This window comes from Ptychodera flava, chromosome 16 (genome assembly GCF_041260155.1).
Source record: "Ptychodera flava strain L36383 chromosome 16, AS_Pfla_20210202, whole genome shotgun sequence".
Lineage (NCBI taxonomy): Eukaryota > Metazoa > Hemichordata > Enteropneusta > Ptychoderidae > Ptychodera > Ptychodera flava.
Window position 1 is genome coordinate 1,070,285 of NC_091943.1, and position 25,235 is coordinate 1,095,519.

At 36.1% G+C, this 25,235-nt stretch overlaps 1 protein-coding gene across 3 annotated transcripts in view; it reads right to left on the minus strand.

Moving 5' to 3' along the window:
• LOC139152465 (rap guanine nucleotide exchange factor 1-like) overlaps window positions 1-22,469 on the minus strand; it is an 87,873-nt gene extending 65,404 nt beyond the window's left edge. The window contains exon 1 of one of the 3 annotated variants that reach the window (XM_070725587.1): window positions 22,281-22,469. In XM_070725587.1, coding sequence (XP_070581688.1) covers window positions 22,281-22,299 — 19 coding nt within the window. In that variant the 5' untranslated portion in view covers window positions 22,300-22,469. Of the gene's footprint in view, window positions 1-6,652; window positions 6,754-22,280 lie in introns of those variants that run through there. The other 2 variants (XM_070725586.1, XM_070725588.1) reach the window with 2 other exon arrangements.
• Window positions 22,470-25,235: the final 2,766 nt, after the last annotated feature.

Genomic DNA, 25,235 nt, shown 5'->3' on the forward strand with positions numbered 1-25,235 from the left:
TCAAAGCAGCCTATTTACACTTGATCTGAGATTTTTGCCTCTCAATTTGTACAACAGACCTCATCTGCACGATACAGATAGTCACAGTATATCTATAGTGTTTGCATTTTACGATAAAATTGCATTTCTAACAATCAATGTCAACCATAAACCCAGTAAAAGAATTATAAAATTGCCATGACTGCATAAATACATAATCAAATTTATAAGTAATTTGTCACATTGACAGTGACATAATTAAATCTGTAATGTGCCCAAAAGAGAAAGAAGTTACTGGTAAGTGGAAATCCACAGCAAAGATGAAGCTTCACACCAAACTCAGACATGCAAACATTCCATTCGCCAGTGATATATGGTTGTATACTCTCAATGAAGTCAAAGGGGCAACCATTTTCTTCTCTCCATGCAATTTTCTGCTACTTTCGTCACTTTACCAGCAATAACTCTACCCTGAGTGATTTTCTACTCTGTGATAAAGGCATTATCTGCTGGGTAGCATTTGTTTATATAAGACAAATCAATAATAACATGAAACCAATTTTTTCCTGGACAAACAGATTATTTCTATGGAGGTGAGCCATTGATTTGTTTCTGATGTTATTCAATAACACAACCACATTTTCATTGGAAAGTTGATGAAGCACACCGCACTGTACAGGAAGGCACAATTTTTCCTTTTTAATATACATGCATATTGGAGGCAGGGCAGCCCTGAATGCATATGGTCTATGTGTTGATACTGGCTGTACCTCGAGCAAACCACAGCCTGTGGTTACGGGCACAACTAATTGTATCACACAGTCCTACAGACCCTGAGTTGGCTATCTTAATGATATGACATATAGTACCCCACCTACCCATCTATTTGTAACTCTTTCTCCACTGCTGTTTGGCCAAAACCAATTGTTATAAATGGCTATTTGGACCTATGTAAAGGGAATTGGGAATTAAATGTTGGCCTAGCTCATGGTTATTTGTATGTTCTATGTATAAATGATCTTTTTTTTCAATTACAGAAATACGAAGAATGGTTTGGTTTTCATAATCAAACACACAGGACAAAATTAATACATTTGTCTTTAAAAAACAGATTTTCAAAATAGTAGATAAAAATTGTTGACTTTTGAATTTCAAAATACCAGACAACAGAAACTGTTGACTTTTGAATTTCAGAATGGCAGATGACAGAAATTGTTGACCTTTGAATTGGCTGATGCCAATGGCTGTAATTTGCTAACTACTTCGACATTGGGCAGAAAACATTTCTAAGAAATTTAATATTTCACATTGAGAGACCACATAATTATAATTTGAGTGGGTGAGCTTGACCATGTTGAACTATGGAAGATGTCTTATCCATTTATGCAAGCAAAGCCATAAGGGCATAAACATCAGTGTTATATAAGCTGACAAAAAAAATCAATGACTGTGTTACATAGAGGAAAGAGATATTCCTTCCAACAGATGTATTTGTATGCAAATATTCTATCTTCATTTAGCAATTATGTAAATCACAAATATGATTTGCATAATCATCACTTTTTCACAGAGTCTGAGTGTAATTATTATTTGCATGTGTTTGTATTAAAATAAATTGAGGCCCATTGTCAATATTTTATACTGCTATAACATCCTGCTTAGCTGTGTAGGCGAATCAGCAGCTTGACAAAAATGTATAAATTTTTGACATTATTATGACAATAGATGAATAATGCACCTCTTGCAATTTGGGAATTTTCTTCAAGAGTACAATAATTTCACTACTGCTGCAACCATGTGTCCATGTTTTGTCATGAAGTGTAATATGTGACGCATGCAAAGAAAATACTGGTGACAGAAGTTTAATCTATGGGTGAAAGGTTAAATCTGGGGGTGAAAGGTCGCAAATGAAGTACAATAATGGTATTCATGAGAGATGCTGAAGTGGATGATACTAATTATAAAATTACAAATGAACCATTGCCATTGCCAGAGATGCTGAAGTAGATGATACTAATTATAAAATTACAAATGAACCATTGCCAGTTTCCCCTATATAATAATTCAATGAGTGATTTTCATCCCAAAGCTCACCAACCAGTCCCTCATGTGACACACGTCAAACATTTTATAAATTTACCACTTCTGTAAAGCTGTAGGTCTACAGTTCCACTCTGATAAATTTGGAGTAGTTTTCCCTGAAGCGTGAAGCAGTTGACTCGGTCAATAAAACTTTTTAAAGACAGGAAAACTTCTGCTGTGATTGCCTGTGGCTGTATTATGTAAAATTGCACACATTTCTGTTCTGGCTGGGATTTGTCATGACTGTCTGAGTGAGTCACTAGTTGCCGGTGACAAATTGAAACATTTCACAGCTGTATAGGCAAGGTTGTATATGCTGAAGGGCAACAACCTGTGTCTGTCGTGGAGGTATGATTGGGAAATCAAGAAAAAAAAGGTGGAACATGGGACTTTTAGACCAAAAAATATATTTTTAAAACGTAGTTGCATTGGCTGCCAAATAATTCTAGATTTCCATTTCACAGAGATCTCGATCTCTACCATATTTAGGTGAAAAGATTGGTGATATCCATTTCAATGTAAACTTGAAGCTCAGTATTTACACAGCTTTAGAATCAAGTTGGCAGGCTTTACACACAATTGAGCCAACTGTGGTGTTGCATTTTTTTAAACAACTAAAATTCCAGCTACCTAACTTTCAGGTCAAGGTCAGCAGTCTTGTTCATCTACATACCTGCTAAGCATAGTAGACTGCTTGTAGTCTGAATTCAGAGAGTAATACATGGACAACATCAAAGTTGGAGTGTAAAACTTCACTTTGTGAAAGGAACATTGGAAAGGGAACAAAATTTTGAAAGTCACCTTATACACAGTAAATGTCTGTATTGGGCTGCGTAGCAGACTATAGATAAACTATTTGCTCTGAAAAACTCAAAATAGGTTTGGGTCCATAATATTTTGACTTTTGTCACTTTATACACAGTAGAGAAGGCTATATTTGGGTCTTATACAGAAAAATACCACATGCAAGTGAGCTATTAATAAAGGCTAGTATTTTTTCACTTTACACATGGCTGACACATTACTGTGTAGAAATAGCAACATTTTGATGTTGTAGACAACACTGAAAGCAGGTGAAAAATGTGATATCAAGGTTTACCATAGATCCTACGGCTTGACCCTACTTTTAACTTTTTCCGTCTGAAGATCTAAAATACATCACATTTACTTGTAGCTATTTTACCAGATTGAAAACTGTGTTCAATGCAACAGATATTTTCCTAAACAGAGTCTCTCAGAGCTACATGTAATGTGATAAATTCAATTACAATGCTGAACATCATGGGCAATCAGTCACCCGTTACACTGGATGCTAACCAGGCCACAATTTATCAGTATTGTTGAAGGCTGAATGGCACAAGCACATAATCAAGCGGCCATGGGGATAAAGCCCAGCTATGAGCTAGTCGTCAACATTTTCTTAGAACACACAGTGATAAACACTATCACATCAGAGGTATACATGTATGTATACATACAATATTCCTCTATGTGTATGCGCATGACCAATGCAATGGCACCTGTGAGATGTATGAAAATACAATAAACCTTTTTCTGCTATCATATAAACATCAAAACCTGCTGAAGTCTTTAATTTGATGTTGCATTAGCATCACCTTTTGTACACGTACAGTATATTGCAGTACTCACTACTTTCATTTGAAATTAGAAACATTGGCTTGAAGGCTGAAATTGTCAAAATGCCTTACTAGCATGGCTTTTCAAGAATTTTCAACAATGGTTTAAGGACCAGTTAAAGATGTCATTTCTTGTCATTATTTGGTAATGACGCAATAAGCATTGCTAAGAGTATAATTCTGCTGACCATGAATGGACACACACCATGTTTCTACTTTATAGCCCTGTTTACTTTATACTGACATAATAAGTCGACAGTCTCATGTTGTAATGTGTGTACATAAAATACAGGATATTATGTCATTACAGAGTTTTTAGTCCATCTTTATCTAGATCAGAGCAGAGTTCTGAAATTCACAGACTCTGCACATGCTCCCCGGGACATGCTACACGTTACGATATGGAATAAAGTAATGTTTAAACTCAAAAGAAACAACACCAAAGTTCCATTTTGTGATGGAACTTAGTCAATTCAAGAAGTATCTATGTGGCAGCCAAGAAAACTACAAACACAGCAAGTACATTGTCGTAGAATTACAGTTTCATGGGTGAATGAAGATGCAGACACAGGATAATTTTCATTCTCAGGTTTGTAAAATTAAAGGCCAAAACAACAAGACTCTAAAATTTCTAAATATCTCCAGTCAAAGAATGACAAACAGGAAATAGGGAATCTGCCACAATGCAAATGCATGTCAAATTATCTAATCAGTCCAATACAATAGCTGTTATGCGCACGTGGGTATGAATATAGTATACGTGATATGCGGGTCCACACATATTCTGATACAACCAAATATGGAGTTGTAGAGTCAAGTCACATTGTTACATTCACTACTGAAGATCAATGTGACGTTGTCTATGCTGTAGATTTTTACCTGCAGCATCTCTATCCCATAATACACAATATCTATAGTCTTTGCAATACTTAGAACTGTATGTTTGCAGCTTTGCAGTATTATGTCAGCTTCCCCTCCAGCTGATCCTGTATTGTCAAACTCACATCTCAAAATGATGATGAGGAGCTGGTTGCTAGGCAACTGTTGCAAGGTAGAGCTTTGGCAAAGGAAGGTGGCTTTTGTAAGTTTTACATCCTGGAATGATATTGATACTTGTGGAATTGAACACAGGTGTGTTTCCCACAACACAGCATAATAAAAGGTTAGTATAAACTATTCCCAGATACAGTGCTTCTGGATAATTTTCCATCACTCATTAAAACCACATTTTCACCTATCTTTTGATGCTATCTTTAGACACATGCAAGGTATGCGAGTCAAGCTTCCTTGATTGCGATACCATTACAGTTTGCTTGCCGCTTTCCAATTTTCATACTGTAAATTTGAATGTTTCAAAAAATACATGTACATAATTGAACACTGCATTTCCATCATGGCTATGCATTACTAGGTCACTGATAAGTTCACAGAAGTACATAAAAATAAAAGTCTTGTATTGGTGACCTGTTCGGCCTTCATAGAACTTCTAGAAGAAATGTCGTGATCAGTTTTCTTAGTTGTGCATTTTTGCGCAAGTTGACTGCATCTACCCTGGAGAGGAGACTGGCTGACCACAAGAGGGTTTTCACGTTGAAATGAAAGGTTTTATTCACTGAAAGTGCACTGCTGTACGCAAGCATTACTCATCTCAAGATATTGCCAATACAAAATGCATTAGCTTACTTTGTACTTCTAACCCCTGAAATATTGATAAGCCTTTTCATTCCAGAGTGTACGTAAGCTGTCAAGAGCAATTGCAAGACAATCTCACGATGGATCTCCTATTTTTAGAAAATACCCACTTGAAATGAAAAGTCAAATTGCAGTGTGTCACTTTAGTGATGGAATTATGGAATTATTATAGCATAGGAAAGGAATACATTATTCCCATGGGTGTCAAAACCTGCTGGTTAAACATAAAACCTGTATAAATACTTGCTTCTATTGAGTTAGTATATTAAACATGAATTAAATTGTATAATTCAACAAAATCAGAGAAGAAAAAGAGTGTCATTGTCAAACACATACATGCAGATACACTGTATGATTTCATTTAGTAAGGCTTGAAAACCGACAGTGAAGAATTACACCAGCCACCAAAACAAAAATATCTTGACACGGCTGTATCCTGCAATAAATTTTTCACTTTGAAAATGACAAAATCGATGATAAATTACTGCATAACCACGCAGCAATTCCTAAACGATACAGTGCAGCCCATCTGCATTTGATTGCAACTGTATAGGAAGTACTAAATGAAATATCAATATCGCCTGCAAGTACTCTAACCCATGCTATGGTTTTAAATTAGGCGGAACAAAAAAAATCGTGCTGTTCAGATAACCCGACTTACCCTATTTTTTACCTGCCGACCCTGAACTTTTTAGAGCTACATAAATACAGTAAAAGTAAAAACAGAAAAGAAAAAACCTGTAAAATCACGCATTCGTTACTTGGCATTTGATTTTTGCTTTAACGAGGATGTCTTTTATGGGTTTTTTCCTATTATATGTATGATACATTTTTCTGGAAATGTTGTGGCCAGTTTGACTGCCTTGAACCCCTGAAAAATGCATATTTAAAAATAAAAATATTTTGGAAAAACAAAATTCCTGCCGACCTACCTACCATATTATTGAAAACCATGTTATCGGAACAGCACAATTATTTTTTTTTTGGCCTTAGCCAATGATTTCTACTTATCATTTTCTTGACTATGCCCAACGCATGCCAATTCATGGAATACAAATACTAGTGTCTGGCCCGTGTTTTGTATTATTTCACACTAATGCAATGAGTACATGTGTGAACTCCGCGCATTGTTAAATGGCGTAACGATGATACTTCAACGGCTTCTTGGTTGTGGAAATGTGCTTGTTTCACAAAGTTTACCAAAACTTGGTATAACGACACACAAATACTACATGTGTGTAAACACACATCTCTATACTTACCTGACAACAGAACAGCGATAGGAATCATCTTACTGAGCTGTGCAGATCATACTTTGGCAGAGAGAAGCCTCCTCCCAACTATCTACTCAAACGCACATCTGTCAATAGCACACCCCCCACTCGGCCGTACAACTTCCTTCCACGCACCACTGGGCTAAAAATAGTTAACTTAGTAATGAGTAAGCGCCTTAGGGTCCATACCAAGAATGGGTATCACAAATATTTTGGGTACAAAAACCTGCCAAGTGCATAATATTTATGGTACTATATTTGGTAGGGCCTTATACTTTTGTCATATGTTGGTGACACTATAATCCTGCCATTGTTTTATAGCAAGCATATGTCCAGTATTGTTGATGTGATGTTCTAGCAAAGCTAAGTCTATGTATGTTACATGTATAATGTAATTCCTTGCCGTAATACACAAAAATCTTGATAGGCCATACTGTGATACAACAGTACTGATGTTAAATGCCTTATAGCGGACAGCACTGTGCAGTACTAAACTCCCTATATATAATGAGTTAACCCTTTCAGCAGCAAAGTTGATTCATCCACATTGTTTTCAAGAGGGTGGGGTGAACCATATACCAGGAAATGGGGGTGAAAGGGTTAAAACGCTTGGAGGCACTACTACTGTTATAAAATGGTTTATTCCCACACCTTACATGTTATTGATAAGGATGTACCTATAACCTTTGTGAAACAGCTCACTTTGTCAGTGTATGTCATGTATTCATTCCAGTTCCTGCCTTTTCATTACTTATCACTGTTTATCAATTCACATACCGTACTAACATTTTCACAGTCCTACAGGTGTATGTCAAGAGTGTTGTGCTATTGGCTATGCAGTTTCTCTGCTGTGCTATGTACACCAAACTTATACGATCCACATTGGGAAGGCGGCAAAAAGTTCAAGCAAAGTTGTGCCAAAAATGGCAAAAACTAGACAATAAATTAAAAAAATCTCAAAAAATAGTGTCAATGACACTGTCCTCCCCATTTTGCAGCCATACTAACTACTAGTACACACATGACATTGCATTCTTACAGGTTGACTACGAAAATTCCATTGCAAATCCAAATTAATCTTATACCCCAGCAATATGAAATGCTCCATCTCATAATGACTTTTACACGTCCGACAGAAAACAACCCTAGGATCAAGACTATCATGTTTTACAGCAATCCAACAAATACTTTGGGAGAAAAAATGAAAAAATTGCCCCAAAAATACAAATATGAAAATTTCATCACAATTTGAACAAATTTGACAAAGGTCAACCCTAGGATCATACATACAAGTTTTCAAGGCAATGGGATCAGTGCTTTAAGAAAAGATTTTTTGACAAAAAAATACAACTTTCAAAATTATACCACAATTAAAAGAAATGTAACTTAAGTCACTATAAAGAGCCTGCATACCAAGTTTCAACCAAATCTGGCCAGTGGTTACAAAGTTTTAGCAATTTGAAGGATTTTTCCTTTTTTCCCCTTCATTTGCATATTTTTGACTTTGACATGTTTATTTCAACAAATTCACATCTCCACCCCTCGATGCACGTACCTGTCCACCAAATACTAAGATGGTAAGTGCTGCAATTCAGGAGTTTTTAATGTTGACAGACATACATCTGCACATAATAACTAACATACATACCGGTACATACATACAGACAGACCATAGACCCTCCAAAAACGCGGGTCTACAGACAGATAGACAGACAAACAGATAGACATGCATACATTTATTTTTACAGCTTTTAACCTCCAACAGCCGACCAACTTGTCAATATTAGCTTGATCAACTTGATACTACTGCTTATAATAATATAAATGAGAGTTAATTACATTCTAATTAAAGTAAACAAGACTTGCTTATCAACATTTACGTCATAAAAAACAGCATATCTGTCAGGTTATAAAGAATCTTCAGCTGGTTATCTTTATCAGTATTTCATCCTATTAACCAAGCACATTTTAACTTTCAAATTAACATTGCAAGTAAGTTCTGTTGAATAAATTGAGCCTGTAGGTACACAGAGAAAGCACACAGAAGAGAAAAAATGTTTGCAACTTAAGAAGTTCAAGGTTATCAAAAGCATTATGAGGAATCATGTAACACTTTCATTGCACTGTTTACACAGATTGCATAATTGCTATAAATAGCACATGAGGAATCTTACAGTCCAGCTTTACCATAAAAACCCTATCACTTTGACCACTCTTTTATTTCATCACTCTATTTTTTCCTCTAAAAGTAATTTATTTTATCCTTACCAAGTCAACCATAAATGGAAATTGGACCTTTCTCTATCTCTATTTATTTGACCAACCTATCATGACAAACTATTATGAGCAATCTCTTTTAGATGACATACAGAGCACAATAAATGAGTTCAGAATATGTCAAAGTTGGGATTCAGGAAAGTTGCCTTTACATGTTTTAATCCTCCAAGATGGTAAGCATTTCACCATGAACTGTCAAAACAGTTGAACATTCTAATAATTCTACACTACAATTATTTTGGCTTTGTTGATTTCCTAATTAATTCAATTATTTAAAATCATATTATTTTTTTTCTGGGTGAATTGATAGGTTTATACAGTACAAGAGCTACACACAACGTAGGTCAAATCAGTTAAAACATCAATTACCGTCTAACATTGCATCATTCCTACGAATAGCACTTCAGCCTGGAACAGCACAATCATAATCTGCTCATTCACACAGGCAGTACTTGACTTTGAATGAATGACCTACTACATTTCACCTATGTACCAAATTTGAAAGCATGACAAAAAGTACAACGAAATTTGCAAATTTCAAGCTTGAGTTCACCGAGTCATCTTCAGGTCACTCCTAGGAACTTGCACACCCAATAGAAAGTAATGGCATACACAGTTTCAAAGAAGATTTTTTAACCAAAAATGGCAAAAATTGCCTAAAAATACAAATATGCAAATTGTGCCATAATTTTGATGAATTCTATTTTGAGTTTTCACAAGGTACCTGCACGCCAAATTTTAAAGCGATCCAACCATTGGTTTAAGAGGAAAAGATTTCTTACTAAAATGGCAAAAAAAATGAAAAAAAGAAAAAAAATCATTAAAAATAGAAAGCATCAAATATTGACATCAAATCTATATGTTTAAATGAGTTTGGCCAAGGTAGCTAAAACCCAAATATGACAATGATCAGATGAGTAGTTCCTGAGTTATTGATTTTTGACCATTTTTGCTTTTTTTGTACCTCATTAGCATATCTATGGGCCTAAAAAGTTCATTTTAACAACGGCACATCTACATCATATATGGCATCACTACACCAAAAATCAGCTCAATACGTGCAGCGGTTTTTGAGTTTTTGCGTTGGACGGACAGACATCCATACATACATACATACATACATACATACATACATACATACATACAGACAGACAGACATCTCACATACAGACTTTTTTCAACCATATAACCTCCCATTGCCATATATGTATGGCAAATGGGAGGTAAAAATCTCAAAAAATATTTTCAAGAGCTTTAAAAAGTTAAATAAACTTGTCATACAACCAGAAAGTAAATCTCACAATAACATATATCTTCATTTATTATCAGAATAAAACAAAACGGCGTTGACTATCAATATTGACAACATAAACTTCCTCTGAACCCCTGTATCTATTTTTCATCATGACATGTTCTGTTTAAAATGAGATTTTTCCCCCTACTTTCACAGTTTTCAACAATGTCAAGTATTAGGTGGTTTTCAGTAATTAGTTATCAGTTCACTTATATACATGTATGGTGGCAGCAGTCAACAGCTGAACACTCCTGACAGACATACACTCATCGTTTACTCACGCGAATCGTTACTTCCCACTCTTCGGGGAGCATCAAGCTGCCAGGACAAGAGACCTTAGCAAGCACAGATGACACGCTCTGTAAGGGCTAATAACAGACTCCAAAAACACAACTCTTTACTGAAAACCACTGTCAGATGCTAAATATGATTGCTCTCAATTTCATTCATTTTTGCCACACATTGCCTTCATTTTACTCACTTCTCACTGTTCTCAGGTTATTTCATTACAGCTCATGATAGAGCCATTCTAAATACCAATAACCCTTCAATGACAGTAACGATGCAATTTCTCAACTCATTGAAAATCCTTCAAAGTCTTTGTTATAAAGCCATCTTTGCTATGTTCAGAAGTCCTGATTTCATATTCCAATGTGAAATCATATATATATATATATATATATATATATATATATATATATATATATATATATATATATATCCAACTTTTGAACAACAAAACACCAGTTAAGCAGAAATGTTTTCAAAACAGGCAATCTAGCAGTTTTATTACCATATTATCTTTCTGTTGGAGGTTGAGAAATCCTGTCATTCTACTGACATAGAGGGACAGATCTGATTGATTAATGATGGCAGTTATCAGATACTGTGCAAATTGACCTTGGCCTCTTGCCTGAACACAAATCATCTCTGGATGATTAGAAGGCCAGTGTGTTCAAGATTACTGTCCAATTCTGTCAACCTGGAGCTATCTTTAGCTGTAGCATTCAGAGAACCTGTAACTCTATAGCCAGTGAGCGTGCTCACAATTTATATTGGCTATTACCGCAGAGTGGCTGACAAAATGGGCAGATACAAGGGGGCCTTCAGGTTAATTCACACTCTATGATGACAAAACTTTTCTGTCAGTGAGAACAGTATTCTTTGTCAAAATGTTGGTAAAAGAGTTCTTAAACTTCCTAAGCCACTGTTAAATGGTTATGTTACTAAGCTAATGACTACTATAAAGATGGTTTTATTACCATGCATAAAAACACCATTAATATTCCATACAAGTAACGGAATGGTAAAGAATATTGCGCAGGTTGCACCTTTTTCAATGAAAACTGGCAATAACGCATTGAAATTTTTTCATTGGATGTCACTTTTGAGGTTTGAAATATTAATATTCATCACTTTTTCACCTTGCTATGCTCCAAAGATGAAGTCTAAATGGCCATAGTTTGACAAGTGGCCAAATGAATGAACTCAAAATGAATACATCACACGACTAAAATCTAGTCTACTATACAGCCCTCAGTTTGAACATAGACCCTCATTTTCTCAAGGGTCTACAGTATGAGCTCACAGCTGTGTAGTTTACAGGGGGAAAAAAATGAAGCTAGGTACTAGACTACCTAAAGTCAGCATCAGCTCAAACACAATAGCCATAACATTAAAGCTAAAAACATTCATTGGTTGAAATTGAGTAATTAATATTTTGATGTGAATGAAATAAATCATATGAATTTAAATTAAACAAGAAAACTGATTATTTTTTACGGAACAGAGAGGTAGGAGATCTAGTAATTTCATCAGACTGCTCCCTGAGACACTCTCACACTTAAAGTTCAGAATAAGTACGATGAGAAAAGTAAGGAGATTACATTTAAACATCTTCACCCGATTTAACATCTTTACAGCATTCTGCTCCTTAAATTTTACTCACAGTTTCTTTGGTTGGGGGGTGTTTCCCATGACAACAGCTTTGATTATTATGATAATCACTAAGGATAGCAGAATTTTACAAACTATATTTAACGAGGAATAACAGCCGAGGAATGGCAAGACAGAAGAGAGTGATAATAAATGTCACCATGTTGCTATTGGATTTTGTCTCAGAATTTGATCTTTCAGTCCAAGAAGCAATTAAGAAATGATCAGTATCTTGGCTCAGCTCTGAGTATTGCTCATTCTTCTTTCAAACGTGAAGACCGTGACCTTGTAAAGCCCTGTTCCATCATTATGCTGAAAAATTTGACATTAGCGAAAGTGTGGTGAGAATGCATAAATCTTCACTGAAATAGCTGAGAATGATTTGGTTTTTATTATTTGATGTTGAAAAGATGAGTTTGGGCATAGACAAGGCCACTGTCATTATCAGTCTATCACAACCTGGCATACCATTTACTTGATATCTCACAGGTCATGCCTAACGTGTAGCGCTCATCAACACCTACTGGCCAACTTCCTTAATGGCTTTTGTCGGCTGCCTTTGAGAAAATGACCTTGATGGGCAAGCCCTAGAATCTCAATAGACACTTGTTACATGCTCTATAGAAAACAAAGCTATGTGTAATGTCTGTGAATTTACATACAATTACTACCGGTACCTTCCTTTGAAAGCAGGTACTGTACACGTCTCTACCGACCTGACCCTGGCATGTATGAAAGGTTGATCCTTCCAGCCCACACAATTCCAAGAAGTGTAATACACGGATCAATGATACAAAAGATTGAGTGAAAGTGGGTTTTGATTTGTTTGTTTTTTTCAATCTTTGTGGGAACTTGTGTGTCATTCCTAAACTGATAGAACTTAGAAGATGGATGGCAAAGGTGTGAAAACAAAAACAGGCGGTAGAATTTGGAAATATGAATGGAAGAATGAAAAGGGACTGAGGAGTATGAATGGAAGAATGAATAGGGACTGAGGAGTAGGATAAGAGTCTCTAATACTATTAAAACACTGAATCTTGACTGTTCTTGCAAAAAAATATGTCCAAAAATACATTCTCAAAATTCTTGATCATAATTATATTACTGATAAAGAAAGTGGTGTCCCAGGATTTTTTAGGATAATAGGCTCAGATAGGATCAAATTACATTTCGAAGACACTGATTTTTTTCAAACCACTTTTCTCCAGCAGGAGAACAATGGTAGGTAAAGTTCACTGACTGTTCAGTGTTCTAAATTACTGTCTGTATTCTTCCTGTGGCAAGGTGACCTGTGACCTTGCTGTGAAATGAACAATGTGTCTGTCTCAGTCATGACTCATCTTTACACAATGGTTTTACAATCTCCTCTACTGTATAGGGTTTCAAAACCATGCATAATGTCACAAACTGCACATTGCAATGCCTGTATGTTATGTGTGAGTATCACAAGGAATAAAATGGAGGAACTGAATAAAATTGGAGGAACTACACATAATACAGACATGAAGTTCTAAGTTTAATAGTGAAAGATTTTCGAAATGTTTGTTGAAATTCTGACTGACGTACAGACCAACTGTTTGACGGAACATGTACATGACAATTAACACCGGAGAGATATAAACTGCGGCCTAGAGCATGTATAAATGTGACTTGCAAAGAAACAACATGCCTGTGCAGTTCACTTTCACCCCTTTAAGCACCGGGATGTGGTTCAATCGCACTTGCTGTAGGGTTGAACCCATATACTTGGAAAAGGGGGTGAAAAGGTTAGCTCAATAAAGCTTTGATAGTCAGCATGTAAACTTACAAACAATAGAATGGTGCCCATTGTATACTCATAATAAACTCAGAATAAACAAAGTATAACTTTATATAACTTTCAACATTAAATTTAAAATAACCATTTAACTGATAATTTTTAGTAAACCGCTTTACATAGAAGTACATACTACCATGTACAGTCTCCTTACAGGTTTTTTAATCCAATTTCTGACTTTTACATAATACTATACCCTCATTGTGACTGGAAGGTTATATGGTCCAATTCGACTGTTTTTTAAGGGTCTAGGATGGAACCTAGAGGCTACAGTCCTTTTTATGTGCTTTGTCCGTTAAGTCACAGCGTTCTTAATACTCTCAAGACTTCTCTTATAAACTCTTTTACAACCTTACTAAAAAGCTTTGGTTTTATGTGGAGGCTGATCGAGCTGCATTACATCAGAAACTGTTAAAATCACTGAAACTAGGATGGCTTCATCATTTGGTTCCATGACTGAAATAACAATTTATGCCGTATTTGAGTTGACAGGAAGGTGAAAACTTGGGTGAAAATAAACTAGGGTAGTTGTCCTCCTCATATAACAATTGTATGTCAAGACCACAGCAGTGCAACATTCATTTCAAGTCGACAATCAGACAAGTGCATAGATTTTGTGCATTTTTTATGTATTCCTTTGATTTTAATCCTGCTGTAATGACGCGTTAAAGGCAAAAGCCATTGGACAAAGTGATGGTAGCCATGTGACACAACACATAACAATTAGACAGGCTTTTGATAAATGAGCTTTTTTGAGGTTACATCCTCTGTGATTTGATATGACTCAATCCTAGCAGATCAATGTACACAAAGCAGATACTCCATGAAAATACACACCTTCACAGACAAAGCAAAATCTGTGATCATGACAGATACAATACATTTTTTCACTTCATTATTTGAAACTCCTTTCAGAGTCTTGGGACATAGACTGTAAAACCACAGCCCCCTCCACCAAAGATTCAAGGGACTGTGTACACACAGCTTGAGGAAGTCCTATGTCTCTACACATAATCAGCTGGCTGACCTTTGACCTCAGAGAGGCATGTATCAGTTCTCCCACACTGTCAGACAATGTTGCTTCAGAGAGGTTGAATAGTCTGTTGTCAGGCATATCGTCACATTCACATTACCAAAAAGTTCTTTTTATTGAGCTTACGAGCTTCGACTGCTAGGTAGACTATTAAACCTCTGTTTTTTTCTGATGTTCAGCCGAAGTCCACTCAGAGCACTGTTAGCCTTGGTTTAGCGGAGTGCCGCTCAGGAAATTCTTTCAATTGCCCCATTTGCATATCAAAAACAGAACATTGCCGGTAGTGGAAATTAAACTTCCGATAGTCTGCGGTGTTTTAACATCAATAAAAAGCATTTGTTGTGGCTGTTTTTTCAGCTTTACAGAGTAGAAATCTCTCTTGATGATTGGCTGTAGTTGTATTGTAGTTGACTAATTGTTGAAATTTACACTTCAAATCTGGATTCAACTTCTAGCCATAAGTTAAGAATTGTTAAGTGAGAGTATTAATAGCAGGAACGGTGCCCAGGAATGGTGTACTGTTGTACTGGTCAATCCCTTGATCTGTCATGTAAAAAAAAATCCAGATATGGATTTGAGGCATAGCTGGAGAAACACAGAGACACATCAGCCTATTTGTAGAAATCAAAGTTTGGCTGAGAATGTTGTAATGCACTTCACTCTTGCCACTATGTCAATATTATCTTAAAACTGACAAGAAAGTTGTATCATATTCAATCTAATTTAAGATTCCACTGTAATTTGAACAACAGTCAGACAAAGTTAATTTGAAGTTTCAACCCTTGTATAAATTAGGTCACAGTCCCGACTGTGATTAGGTACAAGTACACATCACTTTTCAAAATACAGATAGGTATGACCACACTTTAAAGAATTTGTAAGAGTGACAGAATAGGAGTGGGAAAAATATCATGTTATGAAAACCAGAATATTGAATAAAATAATGACTGTGACCCTGGAAATTGTACATAGTGAGAGTTGATCTGAAAACTGAAATTTTTGCCTGATACACTTCATATTCAGTTACTGATCTTCAATATAATCTGACCACATGAACATCGAAATGGTGGTCATGGCCCGTATTTACCAAAAACAGATACATCCATAAACAAACTTTTTTCTAGGGAAAAGTGGAGGCTCATTTTCGTTTTTCTCTATGTACAGTAAAACATGGCTGGGTTATAAATAGGGCATAAGTTATGGGATTCCTGGTTTTGGTTTAGTTCGCTTTAGTCTGTAATACCATACATGGCCACAGCCCCCATGCGGCCGTAAACGTTGAGTCATGGGATGGTGTCTTAATTACCTTATTAGTTTCACCACAGAATAGGATATGCCAAATTTGCTTTCGTAATCTAAATATTTAAAATAGGGCATTTCATATTGTGTATATATGTGTTGAAACAACTCCCATAGGTAGATGAAGGTTGTGAATATCATACTTGTCCAAAGTCTCTGTCATGTGTAAATACATCTAGACTACAGCTTATATTTGGGTCACAAGTAACTATAGGCCCATACAGAATAGTCACAATTTTATGACTTGCATTTAAACAATGAGACAATGCTACAGAGAATATTCAGTGAAAGCATTTTACGACACAAGGGACTGAAAACCTGATTCTATGATCACCAAAATTATTGATGGGTATAATAAGCCTGGTGTTGTGGACAGTTGTTACATGTAGATACCATGGGTATTTTAAAATTTTAAAATTTCTCTCAAAACCTACATATGCATGACCTATTGTCCTACAGAGTAAAAAATTGCATAGCCAGTGAAATGAAAATAGCCTTACAGTCCCATTTCTTAGTGTACTATTCCAACCACATCTTTCAAATTCTCTCCATCAAATTTTCTAGTTCAGTAGTTGATGAACCATGAAGTGAAAAGTTTGTGTAAAAGACCTGGTAAAGGGGCTGATAAATATTTTGTTGAATATTTTGAAAGAAGAAAAACACAGTGAAATGTGATGGTGGTATATCTACATAGACAACTGTACAATGCCTTTCCAAGATTTTGAGTGTGTTTTTCCATTTTCAGTTTCAGGCAATCTGACTTTACACGTGACTCTGGACAGGCTGCTGGGATGAAGAAAAGACAACACTTATAGCACACAAGTTCTCTTCAATGCAAAGTGCTTTTGGTTTTTTCCACATATTGGATGTTGAAACCATTCCAAGCTTCTCAGTTAGACTAGTAATGACCACCATGTAATTAATGTATCACAGTGTTATTTGAATGATAATGCCGGTGTGTTTCCGATCAAATCAAAAGTCTGTTATCATTAGGAAAAAACCTGGGGAGAAATTGCAGAGCATTTCACGAAACTGTATAGTTTTGAAAACCAACACCTGAAAAGATCATATCTTTCATCAAAGCTTGGCCATGTGTTTCATTTTTGTTTCCTTCTTGCTAAATATAAACAGTAACTAAAGGTGTACATGGTTCATTGAGGCACTTTTTTGTTCACCATAGTCATCTTTCTGTAACTGTTCTTCTTCTTTGAGGTGTACATTTTGAGAAAAAAGATCTCATAGTTTAACACTTTATTATTAATCACCATGCTTAATAATGAGGAAATTTTAGCCCGATGGAATGAAAATAGTCAAGCCACCATGTTGTAGATTGTTAGTTTCTGTCCTTCAAAAACACAGAAGACATTTATGGTTGTGAACAATAAGAGAGGGCCAAGGCTTTAACTTTCAAACTTCACAAATTACTAGGATATCACAAATTTAGATGACTTTCCAGCCTTCTTCACATTTCCTAAACATTCAAAAATCTCAATAACATCAAGACAGAGCTACATCATTCCAGAGTTGGTTTCCATGGATATTTATGACATCAATAAATGGCCATTTCATGACACTCAAAGTTGACCATGCAATCCCACTAATTGCACACACAAAGCCTGTCCACCTTTGATATTTTCAATATCCATGGAGCTAATCGTGGGCTTTCTGACGAATATTTCTCTTGAATGACGTAAACAGGTGACTGGAGTACATCTTTGACACCGGTAAGAAGGTGTGTCAAGGGTTTCGCTAAAAAAAGAAAACTTCCATGGAGATAACAGATGGCAACACAGTTCCTCTAATTATATTGAGAACCAATCTACTCTGCTGTAATCTGATTAAATTTTCCAGGCATGTCATCCATAATAAGATTTTTGAAAACTTCTTTGGTCATGAGGTCTTACATGGTAATCAAACTTGATTTAGCTTAATTAACAGCAAAATTTTTCAATTGATAATTCATCATTTCCTTACGGAAGAAAATGAAATATCAAGACTTCCAGGTCAGTTAATTAAGCAGACTCTAGATTTGCTTAGATTATGTTTGTTTAGCAACTCTTACAATGACAATAGCTTCTTGCTGTACAATGACAATAGCTTCTTGCTGCCTAAAACTTAACTCAGCTCCTGTGCTGACAGATATTCAAATAGGAAAGTCTTCAACAGCTCTGCACAGACCTACATACTGTCTTGGTCAAAATGGCCAAAAAAACCCATGCAGAGGACACAAAAAAGATTCGCAAAAGTTGAAACCTGATTTCTTTTCACTTTTTTGGAGAAAAAAAAATTTGCTGCAATGTAATTTCTTGTAAACGTTACGTTGATTTCAGTTTGCAAGTTGTGATCATTAACAGAACCGCATGAAGAAATTCTCCACTTTATGACCATTACATGACCAATGGAGAACCTTTCATATGAAATTTTCTGAGAACTGTCAACACTGAACGACAGATGTATCTTATTATATGTATGTCATTGACATATTATTCAAGCATGTGCTCGGCTTCTGGAGAGAAAAAAAAATCTATCAGCAGTTTGTGGCGGGACAGGGCACCAGGTCAGCAAAGGCTTCCTTTTGCCATGGAATGACCTTTGACCCAAATTCGCCGACCTAGATCCCAGGTCCTGGACTTTGTCACTGTAAATACAGATACTGAGCACAAATACAAGGACACTTTTGGACGGAACTTGATCACAGGGGTTTCAAAACTATTTTAAGCAGTCTAGATACTTACAGTGTAATTAAAAACAGAAATTAACAATGTACAAAGATTTTGTGGATCTACTGTGTTTCAATATTTCTTTGTGGATCTACTGTGTTTCAATATTTCTTTCACATGCATGATTTTTACTGTCTCTTTGATCGCATTTTTTGCCGTTTTAGTTAAAAATCAGACCAGGCAAGGGTATGAAAGGGACTTTCAAACAATTTGACAACACTTAACACTTGCCTTCCCTATTTTTACTACTTCCTTGTAACTTTTTCAATAATATTCTCAGGAGGCAACAGTGAAGGAGAGGTCGCGCGGAGACATTGCTATAATTGAATAAAATCGTTATGAATTCAAAGTCAGTACACCCAGTCTATGGTCACACTTGATTCCATGTGGATTAATGAGCCATGAATTGTCCATGATGACTATATGGAGTAATTCACCTCAGACTTTCATATCCTCTCGAGTGGCCTCCCCAGTGTATGACCCTGACCACTCACCTCTGACATATTAAAAACTGTAAAAATTTGAAAAAAACATTATCGTCAGATTTATCACTTTTATTAGAACTTTGTCAGTTTTGCCAATATCACTCAGGGTTCTATTTAATACCCACAGGGGTAAAATAAATCTTTTCAAGAGATATGTCAGTCAGATATCTCACAGAACAGTCAAGATATCCAGATCGACATTTTTCTCACTGGTTGATCAGCTGACTGATGTCCATGTAAATTCTCTGACAACTGTCTGTAACTCCATTGTCACATGAATTTCTGAGGCAGATGGTAAAATTTTTACGGCTTTACAGTTATTTAATGAACATAATTTTATTGTTCAAAATGCAAATTAAAGATTATGCAAATCTTAATGCATGCTAAGTTAAACTAAAAGTTGACACAATTTCCTTATTCACACAAGCAACTGATTCTTGACTCTGCAGTCGTAGTAGACTGGCTAAACCAACACTTGGGCAAACATTTTCCCCTGGGTTACAAGAACAGTAACATTTCCTACCCTCTTGGACTTATGTGTATAAAATGAACCAACTTATTTGCCTGACCAAGGGACAAAAAAGGTCAGAGAACTTTACTGGATTAAGATCCCCTCAAAGAATCAGTCTCAGGAGTGGATTACTGGTTTTCTGAGCAGCAGATCTGAATTCAACAAGAGAAAGAGAGTCTGTAATACCAGACTGGAATGAAATGTGCTTCGAATTTGATAGCAGCTTAAAATATGTAATCCCCGTCAGATTTGTCACGGAAAGGTCAACAGCCTATTCAGCCTTGGGGGATAAGTTACTAATAATGATATGTCTTGAAACTGAGGTCTTTGAGCATGAGCATTTGCCACACTTGTATTTTTTTCCTTCATCATTCATGTTTCACAAATTGCTGCAAACATTGTGGACTACTACAGGTATTTTTTTTATGTATAAGCATAATTTTAACTCAAAACAATCATAGACAGTAGAGTGGGCTACTGTCTATGAATTAATAAATTATTGATGATTGAAACTAATGATGTCATGCTGAAAAAAGTATTAATTCATATAAAATATTGTGTCAATGAACTTTTTTAATTCTCACCGTAAAATTCCATGTCTGAAATAATTAATATCATGTTTCCTTTCAACTGGTAACATAAGTGTTGATGAAAGAAATTTTACATTCAGTTAAAATAGCAGCTGAATTTAATTAGTGTCAAAATTATTTTTGTTTTTGGAATTTCAACTACATGTTTTACATACATTGGAATAGACTGTGCCACTTTTGTTGCTAACTTTTGCCATACGTGTACGTTACATCAGGATTTGTATGCATGTCTTAACAAAACTGCTGTATCAACATCCTTGAAGCGAGTTGTCTGGTGCCTATGGCAGATCAGGTCTTAATTTGTTTTGATTAAATACCACAGAAAAAAAAATTCTTGCAGTAATAAATGAACAAATCAATGATGTGATGCAATTTCGATAGAGAACCTTATTCACACACTGGATGGATAATTAAATGCAGACAATAACAATCAAGGATATCACAAAGTTCTGACTTTTACAAAATCTGTTATATGAAACTCTGATACAGGTCAGTGCTCTCACGTGGGGCTGCAATGAAAACCGTGACAAAACCAGTGACTGGAATCAATATCAATGGAACTGGCACAGTTTGATATTGGTGAGTTGCTCTTTCAATATGTTGACCTGCTGAGCAAATGTCTGCTTGCATCTAAGTATAGCAGTACTACAAGGGAAAGCTTCCACCAATTGTTTATGTCTGTATGGGTTCACTGATGGAAAAGGTCGGTCTCCTCAAAGCCTGGGCTGTATCCTCTATGCCCTTTCAGGTGCACAATGGTCTCATTGGTTCTATTGTTATAAGATGTACTTGTTTGTACTAAGGAAATCTAATATTATTTGTACTAACATATTTTGCTGTCATTGCGGGGAAAGTCAGAATACTCCGGTAAAACGCGCACTTTTCAAGTTTTGACCTGCAACTTGTAATGATAAGATCAAGTTACTGATAGATGGCCGAAAAAAAATTCAAAAAACATATGTCGAAAGCGGGATGTGTCTTTGTTTTTGGTTCAGCCACGCTACAGCTCGATATGGGCGAACACGGATGGGAGAAAGTGTAAAAACATGATCATCCCTAACTCTTCTAAAACATACGCAACGCAGGTATTGCTGTGTGGGAGTTGACGATTGTTTCCGGCCTGAGCATAGCTCTTCACTGAGACTCTGCATGCCCACTTGCCTTGCAAGTCACGGAGCGTGGGATGGGAAGAGCTGAATAACGTTCTGATGATCTCATCGAAGTTTAGAGAATGTCAAGAGAAAACGAAAATCGGCTGTAGACTGCCAGCGGCTCTCAAAAAACTAAGTTCAATTCAATTCGCTCCACGAGAGTTCAGAAAACTACGCCATATGCGGAAGCGAATAGTGTTCAGCATGTTTGCGGTCAAAATAAAAATACACACGAACCCCACCTGGCCTGGGGAAGTGTGTACGTGGGGACTATTATAAACAAACATGAAAAACGACGGACGGCTGACCAAGTTGCAAGGAAAGTAAAAACTGGAGAATATTTGTTGGTGTATGAAAGAAAAAGTCCACCGTTAGTCATAACAATTGGAAAGTGTCATCGCTGTTAAAGTAGGTCTGATTGATCCGTAGACTTTAGACGGGGAAGGGCACCGTACCGACTCCAGCTGTAGGGAGAAACTGTCAGCGAACGAATACTGATACTTACCTCCGCCTTTAGTAGACATATTGAACAGTAAACTGCCTCAAACTGTATCGTGAAATCCAGAAGATGTCATATTTGACACGTTTCTTTATCCACAAGGGGTTAGGTGGCGTGTAATTTCAAGATAGACGCTCAGGAAAGTTTATCAATGCAGGACGCCATATTGAGCGATCGATGGGATTTCCTCAAATTACCCTAACCCGAAAACGAGGCTAGGAAGCCTAAGTCTCGGCAAACTCTCGAACAGGAGTAACTTTTGAGACGGAACGAGACTTGAGCAAAACTTTTTCTCTAAAGTTTGGAAATAGTACTCGCGGCCCTGAAAATTTGGCAGGGACAGTCCATATCCATGAATGGAACACTTTTACAAATACACTTTGTGTTCTTATCGACATGTATAAAGTATAAAGTTCCCTTCCTCCCCTCAATCTGTCATCATACTATCAAAATTGTCTTTTATGATTTTTAAAATCGTTATAATGTTACCGGGGTCAGGAAATTTTGATCAACGTGGACAAACAGTTTGTAAATACTCATAATCGAGAGCTGTTTTGAAAGAGGTATTCTCACAGTAATGTATAATGATATTTCGGTAGAAAGTGCAAAATTTTGAGCCCAGACTATTTTGAAATGGTAATGATTCATTGTAAGTTAATTTGCATGTTGTAACAATGCTTTTGGCATCAATTACTAAATAAATCTAGAAAATCAAGTATGAGATATATTTTGGTACAAAAGGATGTTTGAAAAGACGTTTTGGTAACTTATGTATGTGAAACTGGCTAAGAAAAACTCATATTAGGTCTATGGGGCCACAATGACCCTAATAAATAATCTTTCGTTGTCCTTGTCTCAAAGGAATATAGTCGTCGGAACTGCGCTCAAGGTCGTATGGGACCCATACGACCAATGTAAACAGTGTATCCATGGTACAATGGTGATTGATGAAAGTTAAAACATGTCTGTCATAATCTACATCATATAATTTAAAAGTTGTAGCTATGATGATGAGGTGCATCTAGATATCGTGTACTAAATACATTGTTTGTACACAAGAAATCGCACAGGCGCATTTCCGACGACTGTTTCCCTTTAATATTTTGCACAGGATTTAAAGCATTGCAAGTGCACCGAAGGCCCGAATGAACAGCGCCCTCATAGGTGTTTCTTTTTTACCCAAACTAATGTAGTTTTCAAATTGGGTGTACAATTATTTGAGCACATAATACACCAACATATAAATAAAGATCAACATGACTCGAAGAAAGAGTATCTTTTAAGGATCAGTAATGATCAGAAAAGAATTACTCTTGTCGTTATTTATATCTATATAATATTTGACAGTGAGTCTTGACCTGTCAAATTCTCAGCATATTTTCCTACCATGCAGATGGAGTTAAAATAATGTGATGGTAATACGGTGGATAAGGGAGTACTTGCTCTTATCTGACAGATCGTCACTGATCATTGAAGCCATTGAAGGGCTGCCATTGATGCAACACTGTGGGTTGAGTAAGGAAATATGAAGAAAGGTCACGAGAATGTCACTGGGGTCACAAGAGACCTCCATCAGAGAGTTGACCTAAGATGAGGACAGGGTATCGACTGTTTTCAACAGAGGCGGCTTGTTATCATTGTAGGTCAACTTGAGAGGTCAGCACTACACACAGTCACATTGTGTTGAAATAAGCATGCTTTGTAAATCGTACATCTGGAGTGCATAAAGAGTAACTTAAACCCACGGTGGAAACTGATACCCACGAGTGAAAAGGCCCCTATTCAGAGCCAGGCTCTTCTAGTTTACTTCAAGAGACGGCACTTAGCAAATATTTGAGCGTCATTTCGTAATTTGCTGAAAACGATTTACATGTAGAGATAATTGTATTCTGAAAAAAGAAACAAACTTTTGCCTTAAAGAGGTCGAAAGGACTTTTTAATCTGCATTATCTTTTTTGGAGCTGTCATTTCTTTAGAACAAATACCAACTTTTACATTTAAAGTTACAAGGGATAAAATGGCCATCCTCTGGAAATATTTACCAACTCATAGTACCTCTACTCATAGTGACATGGTTTAATAACTTAGCTTTGAACTACTGGTAACAGCTTATTTGAAAACAAAAGAAAGTCACAGAATAAACCTATGAGGGCGTAATCATCAATTGATGGCAGGGATGGCAAATACCCTATAATCAAGCCTAGTAAGAGCTGACCTTGGATCTCCTCTCTACGGTAAAATTACCATAAAGATTTTATATTAAAACATTTCTCATCTCCATTAATCCAAAAAGTTAATTACACCAAGTCTTTCACATTACTAGTATTCTGTGTATACAGTCATGTTTACTTTATATAGTATTTAGTTTTTATACATCGACATAATTCTCAATTCTGATGGTTGGCTCATCTGCTATGTGTGGTTAGCTTCATGGATAAAAGCACCACAGATCTCTTCACATAGCAATGCACAGCCTTGACCATGGAAATAATACATTCATTCCTTCTCAAACGTTTCTGTTGAATGAAATATCGAAAAACTAGCAAAAAAAACACTTGTACAAAGAAAATATACCCATTTATCTATTTGTTACTTCTGTTTTCGATGCTTCATCTTTTTTGGTGACATTTCCTGGAAGAATATTTAAACATTTACTCATGCTGTTTTGCACCTTTGTGAATCCAATTCGTTTCAGGGCATTGGGGCAGTTAGGGTGGTCAGTCTATGGACTGTGGTCAGTCTTGCCATATCGCAACTCACTACTGTGTCAACTGTACACACTTGATTGGCATAAACAATGGAAAGTCCAATAAAACTTTGGAAGGTGTTGTAAGTTTCAAAATACTTTTTGTTCAAATGTTATTTTGTTAACATGAGGCTAGAGTTCACCTTGTTGTAAAAAAACATTTGAACTTTGTCCCCTTTAGAGATTTAAAAAAACATGAATAACTTCCCCTTATA